Below are 14632 nucleotides of genomic sequence, written 5' to 3'. Positions count from 1 at the left end.
CGGTCTAGGGACATGCCATTTTGGTTGTTTTGGACCATTCAGGATTCAATATCTTATCAATCCCTCTAAATATAAACTGTTTCTTTGCTTAAAAATGTTAAATCTAATTCAATGTACTGACTGCACAAAAAATTACTTGCAAAGATCAAACGCATTTTTTTAAAAGTGGCTGGGACAAGAAAATACGTTTTTATTGAAAAACGCCCATATATACAATTTGTCTAAATTTACCTATATCCAATTATGAATACTGCACAACTTTAAAGTTGGCAGAATAGAAAGCTTGTTTAACTGTACTAATCTATATCTGTAAACAAACCTGTCAACACAAGTCTTTGAACTGATGTGGAATACCAGAATATTACCATCATAACAACCTGCTGCTAGGTATTGTCCATCTGGTGACATTGATAAAACGGAATAAATCTATAAGCAAACAGATAAACAATTAATTAAATAGTGACTTAACCTTTTCCTTCAATTATTAATAGCAAAATACTTAGAATTAAATTGGACAGTTTGAATTAGTTTAAATCACCCTCTTTGTTTGGTCTTAAGCTTACCTCCAGTGTATAAGGTTGTTAGCTGTTTAACAAGACCCCATACAGAACATTTAATGGATAAAAGTCCAAATTAAATTAACAGTGAAAGATAACATACTACTCAATTTTTTTTGGTTTATGGGAATGAATATACAAAATGATCAAAGTAAATTCCAATTATTTTTTGATTTTTTCAAACTGATTTTCAGTCTTTCTTTTGTGATAACTATTATAATTTTTTGGGAGCTTCAATGCAGTTTTCAATTTCTAATAGTATAGATAAAGTTCCCCAATTGTCTTTATCTATTTGTATCCACATCAGACAAATTTATATACTATTCTCTGCATAGTATATGATGACATACCCCAGAGAAATCATCATCTGTAATGCTGCCAACTTTATTCCATGTGTTTCTCTCAATTATCTGTATTTCCTTCTCTACTGGTATATATAAAAACTAAAAAATTTAAATAAGACAAAATAAAAATAATGATATATGCTTATTAGACAACTATGCATAAGATGTGACCATTACAGGACTTGGTTGAAACCTTAAGGCCTTTTATTGTATGAAAGTCATATTTGTTTCTTACTATGTTCCTCAGCCTGTAAAAGTTGGTAAAATGTCTTACACTATTTTTGACATTTTTACCTATTATATCTGTTTGATATGTTCATATATTGTTGTCAATATTAGAGAATTTAAAGCAACTGCCATACAAGTGAGAGGTTTAGTTAGCTATAAAACCAGGTTTAATCCACAATTTTCTACATAAGAAAATGCCTGTACCAAGTCAGGAATATGACAGTTGTTATCATTTCGTTTGGTGTGTTTAGAGCTTTTGATTGTAGCCTAATGGACCTTCCGTTCAGAATTTTCCTCCTAGTTTGGTATTTTTGTTTTCTTACTTTTTTTCTATCATGGAAAATGCTCATTTTCGATATGCATACAAACTTTTTGCATAACATAAGTCTGGGTAGAAAATTTTAGTAGTCAATTACACTAAGCAGCTAACTTCTTTTGAAAATTTTGCTGAAAAAATGATGAAGCTTCTAAGTCTACAAAAAAAAGCAGCTCTTCAAATAGAAGACATTTAATGCAATTAAATTGCGGCAGAAAGTTATTACTCTCAATAAGAAAAAAATAAACATTTTATCTAAGATATTTTAAAATCAAAATCAAGTTCTTAGGATTGAGTTTTTAATAAATTACCTCTCCCTTCTGTTTTTCCCAACACAAGCGACACAAAGTCTTTGATAAACTGTAATAAAATAATTCAATATTATGTCATTTACAATAGATATACCATGACCTGAAGAGACATACAGACATTTAAATGTAAGTATTCTAATACTGCCCTGTACTCGAAATGTATGAGTTATTTCCTTCGGAAAAAAATCAAAATGTTTTAAGGTACAAATGATATAAACCATAATCTGTCCCTTTTGCAAATTAAACACAACTTTCTGAATTAAACAGAGGATCACATAGCTGAAATTTGATTGAATTTATATTTGATTTGGATTAGTTTTAACCTTCTGAATAATCAATTCAAACTGACATAATTGCATGAGAAACACTAATTTTGCTGAATTTCTAATTCTCAAGAGCATGACTTCTATTAAACATCTTCATATGTACACTTTTCAAGAATTGTTATTGGTGTATATCAGACGTTTTAGCACACTAATGCTATTAATTTAATCACTGTGTTTCATACAAAAACATAAACAGACTAAAAATAAGTGAATTTTTCATTAAAAAAACCCAGGAAAACATTAACTTATTTACCTAACATCACTGCATTTAGATATAATATTGAAAGATTTCACTACTTTTGGGTCATCAATTTTCCATATTTTGACAGTTCCATCACAACTTGATGATGCCTGAAAAATAAAAAGCAGTTATCATATTTGCATACAAATGTTTCAATTATGCATATCATAGAATTAGGGTACAGGATCAATTGACATTGAAAGCAATGTTAAAGAAGATATTAAACTTAAACTTTTATGACAGAGACACCAAATACAGGAACAACCCCATTTTTTTAACAACCATAATTTACATCTACATATAATATGCAATTTGTGTAATCAGAAAAATACCCAATAGAAACATTAATTCAAAAGAATGTATACTGTTTCAATATTGATTTACCAAATATATATAACAAGTTTTACCTAATTTATCACACTAAAAAATTATAACCATTATTATATCAAATGCACCGCAAAAAATTAAATTACTTATTCACTAAACAAACATGTTTTTACTTATGACTGTTTAACGTCTTACCAAGAATTCCTCTTTTGGATCAAGAGCAACGCTAAGAATGGGTGCCTCATGTCCTGAATATGTCTTACTGTTACTTGTATCTGTATCAACAATCTTTATTACAAAATCACTGAAACATAAGTAAAATATAAACATCATTTTTATCTAATGTACAGTTAGTTGCCTACATCTATGTATAAATTTGGACCCTGAAAGATAGTGGTCTCATTGGAAAACATGCTGCATCTTCAGAATCTTTATCTCTGTATTATTACATATCATTAAGAAAAAAACAATTTTGAAATTAACCAGGTGCTCTGCAGGGCACAGCTTTATACGACCGCAGAGGTTGAATCCTGAACAGTTGGGGCAAGTATGGACACAACATTCAAGCTTGATACAGCTCTGCATTTGGATTGTGATCGAATTTTTGACATAATGTGAGTTTCTGACACAAAACAAATGTCGACATCTTACAAATCTATTGTGCAATTAAAGATTTCTTCTTCAAACTTTTCAAAAATTTGGAATTTGAGAAATTTGGGGAAAAAAATTGAATACTACTACCACCCCCCTCTTTTTTGCAATTAGTTCAAAACCTGACATTTCTTTATACATAATTTACAAATAGTGTAAATCTGAACATAACCCAACATTGTATGTTGAATGTTTTTCGAGTAACCTCCCTTACACTGCTTTTAAATTGTCTTAATTGTCCATTGACCAAAACCTTAATGTTTCCCCTTTTTTGCCCCTAATTCCAAAACATTTTGAGCCATAACCCCCAAAAGTCAATACTAACCATCCCTTCATAGTATGGAAACTTGTGGTATAATTTCAGAGAGATTCATACATTTAAACACAAGTTATTGTTTGAAAACTACAAAATGCTTAATTTGGGCCCCCTTTAGGCCCCTAATTCCTAAACCGTTGGGACCTGAACCCCCAAAATCAATCCAAACCTTTTACCTGTGGTATTAAACATTGTGGTACAATTTAATAGCAATCGAAATACCATAACACAAGTTGATATCACGAAAGTAGAAAAATACTTGTTTTGGGCCCCTAATTCCAAAACGGTTTGGACCATCATCCCCAAAATTAATCCCAACCTTCCTTTTGAGGTATTGAACCTTTTTATAAAATTTCATAGAGATCCTTTCACTTCAACTAAAGTTATTGTCTGGAAACCAAATGTGTCTTCGGACAACGACAACATCATACCATTATACGAACGCAAATTTTTTTTGCGGTCGTATAAAAAGTATTAATAGACTAGAACAATTGTTTTTGTACTTTGTAGATGGCCATAAAAAGCAAACAATGAACATAAGAAGACTTAATCATATTAATTGGCCTTCTAATCTTACACTAAAACTAAAACAAAACACACTTCAAATCTAAAACTTGATATACAGTTAATTTTGCTTAATTGATAACTTTTGTTATTTCTACATTGGGACATTAATTTGAATTGAATATTTTGTACAATTATTGGTTACCTTGCACCTGCAACTAGTTTCTTCCCCGATTTATTTACAACCAAATGATTAGCAGGTGCAGTGAAACGAGTCAAAATTCCATCTGGAGCTCCTTCAGGAAATGTATATGCCTGAACAGTGTTACAGTCAGAGGCAGTTATGATACGATTATTCTGAAAAAAATTAACAAGGCTTGATAAATTCAAGTACTACATGTTTGTTTCAACATTTTATCTGGTCTTTTTAAGATGTTTAAACAAAGTTAGCAACAGAGATGAAATTTTATGTTCATAGGCTTTTTTTATACAAATGTATAGATGCATGTAGGGGTGTAAAATCTATTTTCAGCCTTTGTCAGATAAAGGGTAAAGTCTATAACCGGGAGCTAAAAAATAACTTGGACAGCCATACATACATGAAATAGTTGTTGCTAATGACATAGGACAGAAATCTATACAACTGAAAAGAAAAATGTGACTTTAAATGCTCACAACAGCTTGTACCTTGATTATATATATATATTACCTTGAATACAATTGCAAATGCTTTGTCACCAACTTTGTGAGAAACAGCGTCATCATCATCAATCCCTTCCCATACTCTTACGTCTCCATCTTGACCACACGTCAGCATGTACCTATAATAATCGATATAACACATCTAAGAACTGTGAGAGACTAAGATCTTATACCTGATGCTATCTTTTGAAGGAGACCCTTAACTGGAACAAGAGGCTCTCAAGAGCCTGAATCGCTCACCTTAATTCTTTTGGTTAAATCTCTCATCAATGATTATTTTGGCTTTTCAAATTATTTAAATGTTTTTTGGATCGTCCTATTTTCTTCAAAAGCCAAAAAAATAATCATTTTCTCCTATGTTCTATTTTAGCCATAGGAGCTATGTTTCTTGATATACAAGGAAATAAAATATAAAATTTATACTAGATACTCTGAAACTCATTTAGCCTAAGTTTGGCTGAAATTGATACAGTAGTTTCAAAGGAGAAGATTTTTTAAAGTAAGTCAACATGATGAACAAATTGTGAAAAAAGTCTTTAAAGGGCAATAACTCCTTAAGGGGTCAATTGACAATTTTGGTCAAATTGACTTAATTGAAGATCTTACTTTGCTGAACATTATTGCTGTTTACAGTTTATTTCTATCTATAATTATATTCAAGATAATAAACAAAAACAGCAAAATTTCCTTAAAATTATCAATTCAGGGGCAGCAACCCAACAACAGGTTGTCTGATTCATCTGAAAATTTTAAGGGCAGATAGATCTTGACCTGATAAACAATATTACCCAACGTCAGATTTGCTCTAAATGCTTTGGTTTTTGAGTTATAAGCCAAAAACTGCATTTGACCCCTATGTTCTATTTTTAGCAATGGCGACCATGTTTGTTGATAGATCATAACTTCGGATACAATTTACAAACTAGATACCCTAAGGAACATTCAGTTAAAGTTTGGAAGTATTTGGCCCAGTAGTTTCAGAGGAGAAGATTTTTGTAAAAGATTACTAAGATTTACGAAAAATGGTTAAAAATTGACTATAAAGGGCAATAACTCCTAAAGGGGTCAACTGACCATTTCCGTCATGTTGACTTATTTGTAAATCTTACTTTGCTGAACATTATTGCTGTTTACAGTTTATCTCTATCTATAATAATATTCAAGATAATAACCAAAAACAGCAAAATTTCTTTAAAATTACCAATTCAGGGGCAGTAACCCAACAACAGGTTGTCTGATTCATCTGAAAATTTCAGGGCAGATAGATCTTGACCTGATAAACAATATTATCCCATGTCAGATTTGCTCTAAATGCTTTGGTTTTTGAGTTATAAGCCAAAAACTGCATTTGACCCCTATGTTCTATTTTTAGCAATGGCGACCATGTTTGTTGATAGATCATAACTTCGGATACAATTTACAAACTAGATACCCTAAGGAACATTCAGTTAAAGTTTGGAAGTATTTGGCCCAGTAGTTTCAGAGGAGAAGATTTTTGTAAAAGATTACTAAGATTTACGAAAAATGGTTAAAAATTGACTATAAAGGGCAATAACTCCTAAAGGGGTCAACTGACCATTTCCGTCATGTTGACTTATTTGTAAATCTTACTTTGCTGAACATTATTCCTGTTTACAGTTTATCTCTATCTATAATTATATTCAAGATAATAACCAAAAACAGCAAAATTTCCTTAAAATTACCAATTCAGGGGCAGCAACCCAACAACGGGTTGTCTGATTCATCTGAAAATTTCAGGGCAGATAGATCTTGACCTGATAAACAATATTACCCCATGTCAGATTTGCTCTAAATGCTTTGGTTTTTGAGTTATAAGCCAAAAACTGCATTTGACCCCTATGTTCTATTTTTAGCAATGGCGACCATGTTTGTTGATAGATCAAAACTTCGGATACAATTTATAAATTAGATACCCTAAGGAACATTCAGTTAAAGTATTTGGCCCAGTAGTTTCAGAGGAGAAGATTCTTGAAATAGTTTACGACGACGACAGACGACGGACGCCAAGTGATGGCATAAGCTCACTTGTCCCTTCGGGACAGGTGAGCTAAAAAAGAAATAAAAATAACCACAAAGGTTGATTATGGTGTAGACATACTAAAATCTAAAATACATACTAATGATCAACTGCTACATACAGTATCTTATAGCTGAATACAAATGAAATAGGAAATTTAATCTAGAATAGTAAAATTTTTAATTTCTGAAAAGCTGAGTGAAAATACAAAACACCAACAGAAACCAAAATGTAGGCCTTTGAAGCTGATACAAAGATGGTGGTTAATTATGACCTTGACTTCCAGTGAGGGTACGAAAGAAACCTACCAACAACTCTTATTAATTGTTAATAATACTCAGTAATGTAAGGGTGATTTCAAGGGCATGCATGCTATCAATCCCAATCATGTGTCTTAACAAAATGTCCAAGTTCTATGAGTGATCTTATTACTATATATATATTTTCCATTTAACCCTTTCAACGCTACACAAAAAAATAGAAAAATGGCTGCTGCTGCTGCATTTTTTTTGTGTTCATTCATTAGAACAGTATATTCCTTTTCAGACTGCTGTATCTTTTTCATTATAAGAGATAAAGAGAAAGTTATTGCATAAAAAATGCTCAGGTTACCTGCATTTTCAGGTAATTAACAGGTATAAGGTGTAATTTATTACATTTGTGTTGAATTTTGAATAAAAACTACTTTTAGTCTTCATCTATTTTGTTGTTTTATCTGCCATATAATAAAGAAGACACCAATTGCTCAATTCCTAGCGTATTGAACCATACACAACGTATTATGTATTCGTGGCACAAATCAGTGGCTCCGTCCTCAAAATTTTCAGTCAACCTCCGTTTTTCCCCCTTTTTCTACGTCTCGTAATGATTGATCAAATCATATTTCCCACACGAATTAAATGTAATAAACACATTGAAATAACAAGAAACCTTTTAACTAATCCTCATTGTCAGTTTTGCCATAGAAATGCTGAAATATTTCCATATTTACAGCTTCGTTTCCGATTTCCGCCATTTGCATTTGTCAAAATATTTGTTTTTATTTTCCTTCAGTTTCCTTCTACTGCATGATTTTACAATTAAAAAAAAGGATTTCAAGCGCAAATGAGACCTAGTATATGGACCATAATTTGCTATTGGGCTCGTTTCCTATAACGATAGAAAAGTGATAAAAATGTGCATTACTGTAAGAAAAGTTGTAACTACATCTAAAGATGCCTTTATTTTTATCAACATACAAGTGTATGCTACTCTTCACTAGAAAAAAAATTGAAATTAATAAATTTCAAAGATTATACGACCGTATTTTTGTGTCTTTTCGCTTCCGAAGTGCATAATGCTGACTGATTTATAGATAATCGTCACCGGCAAATTCGTAACTTTTGCTTTCAAATAATAAAGAACATCGACCAATAAGAATAGTCAGAAGAAAATGCAGAGAACTATAAGTATTTCTGTAGCAGGTGTAAGAACACTGGCGTTACTTTCGTTTCCGATTTCGTAACGCAAATTTTAGATGATGTAATCTGCTTTGTTGTAACAGAATTCTTTATATCAATGTGCAAATATGAACTCTCACCAGATGTTCAAACAGGTAAATCAGAGATGATTTACATTCTAGTTTTGTTCTTCGTAATAATTAAGTTAGAAAATGACGTTATCATTATGCGTTACATTTCACACGAACATGACGAAACAGAAGTCCAGTTAACGTTATTTCCTTTTTTTTATTAAAATTGTTTTTGTCGTTAAGTTCTAATCATTTCCGGTCATACGTGAAACATGTGACTAACATGTGATCACGCCCTTACGGCCGGATATACGAAATACTAGGTCTAAACATTGTTTTTGTTTCCAACGGGATGTTAGCAAACATAATCTGTAGACTTGTTTCGTCTTGTTACAAAAAGGAAAATACAATTTTCAAAGAGATTGCGCCTGGGGTCTTTTATTTTTCCTATGTGCATACTGTTACATACAAACTTGTGTGAAAATAAATGCCCAATGACTTGACAAAATCGATTTCAGATTTGACGATGTTATAACACACTTCGTTTCGGGATAACGATGTAGAGGGTCCTTGGAAAATTCAATCGAAATTACGTCTCTTATCATTGTGCCGATGCTCGTTGGATTGATTTTGCTTCAGCAGTATATATTACTGGATATTTTTGGTGAATTAAGATAATTTAATGAAATATACATGTTAATATAACGTTACACTTGGAATGTACAAATTTGGTATCTTTGTCACAATTTTTAATTATTTTTTTTTATTCATGTTCTGCAAACACTTTTCAGAAATGCAATAAACTTGTCAAAGGAGAAGTAAACTTTTACCATGCATGACTTGAAAGGAAGTACTTTATTGATTTTAGCCCACTAAAGTAGGTTAAAATGTGGAAACCATGTAGATGGTGTACAGGTCACAAATATCACATGGTGCCTATTTTAAAGATTTTAATTCCAAGTTCAAAGTTTTTTTCTTTACTGGATTTAAAGAATTTTACATTGCCAATGATTTGGAATAAATTGTATATAACTGGGATTTCAAAACCAAATATAAATACATTTTTTTGGCTAAAACATCAAGATACAACGATTATGGTATCCTGTATCAATGAAGAAAATATGGAAATTTCTGAATAAATTGTACTAATTGTTTTCAAAACAAGCACATATTTAGGAGTTTTATAATACTGTAACATTTAAGATGGATTTTAAGAAAAAGTATACTGTTCAGATTATTTTAAGCAGATTTTGCAATAAAATAAAACTAAAAAATGCTTTTGGTTTCTTATGGCTTCCTGTCGCATTTAAAAAAACTTTAATCTAACATCGAAAATAGATTTTAAATATAAACATGAAGCAAGTAACACTAGTAATGGTGTTCATTTATGTTTGTCTTTTTCATTTTTAGCCATGGCGTTGTCAATTTGTTTTAGATTTATGAGTTTGACTGTCCCTTTGGTATCTTTCGTCCCTCTTTTATGTCTTTTGAAATATATTGTGCAAAATAAAGAAAATAAAGATTGGTTTCCTGTTTGGTTTCCTGTCACGTAAACGGTGAATCAAAATGTATTAATTTTTTCTTGAAAAACTCAATTGTTCCATTAATACTATTCTAACACTAACACAACCCACAGAATAAAAGTTAAAGTTTTAGAACTTATAAAAAAGGATACAAAAAGAAACCAAAGACCGAATACCAAATTATGGTCCATATCCTCAATTCATACAAGGAAATATTAGAGAGGACCCGAATGAAAACCGAATGGTTTAAGAGTCCTGATGTGAAAAATCCGTTGTCATCGCGGCATATGCCGCGAATAGCAGTGGCGGAGGGCGTATGTCACCGCAGCATATGCCTTGTATAGCGTTGAAAGGGTTAAGGTAAATTCTTTAAACCTACTCATTTTTTTCCATCAATAAAATTTTATAATAAAGAAATAAATGTAACATAATGCTGTTACGATGTCTCCGCAACAAAGCTCCCATAATAATTCCTTCCCATGGTCGCCTGACATTGGGCAAAGTCTAGTACACATTGGTTAGGTCTTGCAAAGTGATATGTGTCTGTGATGCCTACGAGATTGACCTTGTATGTCATTCAATCTTTTTGAAATGACAAACAGGAATGAATATGGTTTAGGAGTTGGTATCTCAATCTTTTACAAGTTCTCAAAACACACACCAGAGGGGAAGGGGTGACCTTAGGGACTAGCCCTATATTTCATTTCATTTTTTATATTGTCCAATATATGAATATATATGGTTTAGGGGTGGAGATCTTGACCTTTATCAAGTTTTCAAACAGGAGGGCGTGGGGTGACTCCAGTGACTTCCCCTATATTTCATTTGATTTGTTATATTGTCCAATATATGAATATATATGGTTGAGGGGTGGGGATCTCATCTGTTTCCAACTTATCAAACAGGCAGGGGTAGGGTGACCCTAAGGACTCTTCCTATATTTCATTTGATTAGTTCTTTTGTCCCATACATGTACATGAATATATATGGTTTAATTCAAAGGTGGGGATCTCAACTGTTTCCAAGTTCTCAAACAGGAGGGGTTAGGTGACCACAGGGACTCCCCTATATTTCATTTAATTTAGAGGTGGGGATCTCAACTGTTTCCAATTTTTCAAACAGGAGGGTGTACAGTGACCCTAGGGACTCCCCTATAATTCATTTGATTTGTTATATTGTCCCATACAGGAATATATATGGTTTAAGGATGAGGATCTTGACCGTTTTCAAATTCTCAAACAGGAAGATGTAGAGTTGCCCCCCGAACTCCACCTATATCTCATATGATTTATTATATTGTCCCATACATGTATATATATATGGTTTAAGGGTGGGGATCTAGACTGTTTCCCAAGTTCTCAAATAGGAGGGGTGGGGTGACCGTGGGGACTCCCCCCTTATTTCATTTGATTTATTATATTGCCCCATACATGAATATATATGGTTTATGGGTATCTCGACTGTTTCAAAGTTTCCAAACAGGAGGGGTGGGGTGACCCCAGGGAATCCCCCTGTATTTCATTTGATTAGTTATATTGTCCCATACATGAATAAACATGGTTTAGGGGTGGGGATCTTGACTGTTTCCAAGTTCTAAAACAGGAGGGGGTGGAGTGACCCTAGGGACTTCCCCTATATTTCATTTGATTAGTTGTATAGTCCCATACATTCCATGAATGTATATGGTTGAAGGGTGGGGATCTCATCCGTTTCAAAGTTATCAAACAGGAGGGGGTAGAGTGGCCCAAAGGACTCCACCTATATTATATCATATGATTTGCTTACAATCAGGTATCATATAATCTAGTTGCACTATTTGTGAAAATAAAGTAAGAAATTTCCAGCTATTTTAACTGACCCATCAAAATTGAAAAAAAATACCCATTGAAATTGCAGTAATATGTTTTCACTTTAAAAGCATCTAACATGCATTATCAACATTTATCACTGATTAAGAAAATTTATACTGTCACAAAGAACATATATATTGTTAGATATACTGTTCCCAGCTGTCACATTGTATTGTATTTTGACATTAAAATTTGTCAAAAAGTAATTTTGAGATTTCTGTACAAAATATCTTCTGCTTTTTCTTTCTTTTACATATATTTTTGGTTTTCAATTCTAGTGTTTATATTTATTTACCATGCATAGATGTATTTTGTCACCCGTCTTTGATTTTTTTTTTAGCTGATTGCCAAAACCCAGAATTACCCTTATCCACTTCTGAAATCGGATTCAATATTGTAATAGTCTTCGGCGTCCATTTTGTTTTCAATGTTGTTTATACGATTTTACTCGAATTTACACATTATATGTTGGCGATTTTCTGTATAAGCTAGCGGTTGAACAAAATGAACATCGCTGTCATGAATAATAATGATGAAAATAAGTTTTTTGAGATCGTTTATTTGGAGACTTTGGTAAAAAGGTTTGCAAAGTTATTTTTTATTTTCTTTCAAGACCTAACTAGTAACCAAGTCGAAAGTCCGACTTCAAAAGTGGAAGGTCGCGGTCCTCGGACAACCGCTAATTTGAACCCCAGCCTCTAGTCTTAATTAAAAAAATATGAAAATTTCGTCTTCTAATTTAAAATTGCCGCGAACATGAACAGTTGAACTTATTTTAATAGACTACTGACATAGTTGACTCAGGGCTCACACTACTTCAGAATTATAGGGAGAAGTGACTTCTCTTTTTGAAACTGATAGGGAGAAGTGGTGAAATTTGAAAGAGAAGTGCTCATTCGCGCGGTGCGCTACAATGTTTGGATTTTACAATAGTATAAAGGGCCATATGTAAATAATGTTCTTTTTATGTTGTTCAATTCATATGAGTAAAAAATTACAATTAAAGTAACATTTGAAATTAAAAGTTGTTTAAGTGTTACTAAGGTTCTTGTGAGAAACTACCAACTAAATATCTAGCACTAAAAAAAAAAAAAATTATTTTAAAAAATGTAAAGAAATTATAATATATCAATTACAATTTAATTAAACATTATCTTGTGTATGAAATTCAGTGTTTCTCATAAAAAAATATGAAAGTTATTAAGCTGGGCCATAATATATTGATATTAGTATAATAGTCTCAGAGTTAAGCAACTTTAATCAATAGTTTGAAACAATCCATAAAAAATATAGGGAATTATATACACCAATCAATTAGATGTAACCAAAAGTCTCTTAATGCGTGTGGAATGCCTAATTTTCCCCTTTGGGCTCATTATTCTGTTAGCTGTTCCATCCGTGCGTCCGTAGTAATTATTGTAAAATTACGGATTTCGGTCATAGCTGGTCCGGTTCAATGGCGGACGAATGCAAGAAAATTTACAAAAATAAACGATGTTTGACAAGTTATTTGGAAAGGAACACGACGGTTTTAATGCAATAAATGGATTAAACATTTACTGGAGGCAACTTTTATCACGTTTAAATGAAGTAACAAACTTATTTTGCCGCCGAAATTTATGTTGATGTACGTTTTCGAGTAACAAGCACCGGAACTTGCGAAAATACACGAAGTGATAAATAGTTGTATTTTTATCAAATAACCTGCTACACACTGCGAAGACAATGCTTCAACCTCTTTTCTAAAGATAATGAATAGTTTATGTCTGAATTTCTTTAATTATCAGTAAAAAATTGATGTTTCATCAACTTGGTAAAAATTGAAAATGTCCGATGACGGAAGCGACTGAAAGCGACTGTCGTCAAGAACAGGGCGACTTGTTTTCGCTTTTGGGGGTCGGGGAAAGCGAAGTGACGGTCGGGAAGGCGACTTCTTCGCCCAAGTCGCCTGGTAGCGTGAGCCCTGGTTGACTACGTATTGACGACAAACAATATCCCTAGGACTTTTGCCATTTGGGAAATCTAAACTACTTGTCTTCAGAGATTTAGGCGATTAAATATTTCATACATTTGTTCTTTGACATCGTAGCCAAAAGCTCAGTGGACAATAAACTACATAAGGATTCCTAATGTGCTCTACTTCCTACATTCAACTTCAAAACTTTTGGGTGATTCGACGATCATTTAAGGTTTTTCTGGACGTATTTTTTGTAATTATCCAGAATTAAAAGTATGAAAAAACTCTTCAATTAGTTATAAATAACATAATATCCAGCTAGTTAATAACAATGGCACGTATTTCAGCATTTATTGGGTAGAACACAAATCTAGGGTGCTTGCATAAGGGTGCTTGCATAAGGCAGCTTAACTGCCTAAAAATGAAAAGCGTCTGTGGATATGCCACGTAGATGGATCCAGGGGGGGGGCTCCCCCTTGTGAGAACAATTTTGTTGATTATATAGTGGATCATTTGAGCTCGCCCTCCTTAGTCTTGCATGTAGGCCAGTCATTTCCCTCCCCCTTTACAAAGTTCTGGATCTGCCAGTCATGGATAATCTGAATAGATGGGCAGCATAAACTGCTGATACTGTAATGACATGTGGAGAAGAGCATAAAACATTCATATTTTTTTAAATATCAGATACTAGACACACTGCTAGATATAAAAAAAAGAGGGGGTCATGCCATTTAAGCCCGTCGGAGATCACATGATGCACTTTATATAATAGACATCTCTTGAGCTTACTTTCCACTTTCCTCAAAGCATACGTCAGTATGACCATCGCTGTGGGCATAACGCATAGGTTTTACAGTGGGCATGATTAAGTTTCTTTTTGTTTACTTCCCGCAAATTGATTTTGGCGCCAACATTATTCTAAATTATGTCA

The 14632-nt window shown here is 32.7% G+C and overlaps 1 protein-coding gene across 1 annotated transcript in view; it reads right to left on the bottom strand.

Moving 5' to 3' along the window:
* LOC139517258 (WD repeat and HMG-box DNA-binding protein 1-like) overlaps positions 1–14632 on the bottom strand; it is a 42579-nt gene extending 27947 nt beyond the window's left edge. Inside the window, exons 1-8 of the mRNA XM_071308098.1 lie at positions 14491–14632; positions 4831–4942; positions 4327–4478; positions 2846–2954; positions 2336–2433; positions 1757–1805; positions 908–1000; positions 320–426 (exon numbers count right to left, since the gene is read on the bottom strand). Of these exons, the coding sequence (XP_071164199.1) occupies positions 320–426; positions 908–1000; positions 1757–1805; positions 2336–2433; positions 2846–2954; positions 4327–4478; positions 4831–4942; positions 14491–14564 (794 nt within the window). The 5' untranslated portion in view covers positions 14565–14632. The remainder of the gene's footprint in view (positions 1–319; positions 427–907; positions 1001–1756; positions 1806–2335; positions 2434–2845; positions 2955–4326; positions 4479–4830; positions 4943–14490) is intronic.

This window comes from Mytilus edulis, chromosome 3, assembly GCF_963676685.1.
Source record: "Mytilus edulis chromosome 3, xbMytEdul2.2, whole genome shotgun sequence".
In the NCBI taxonomy this organism is placed as follows: Eukaryota; Metazoa; Mollusca; class Bivalvia; order Mytilida; family Mytilidae; genus Mytilus; species Mytilus edulis.
The sequence above is the reverse complement of the archived record's forward strand: the minus strand, read 5'-3'. Positions and strand labels throughout refer to the sequence as shown.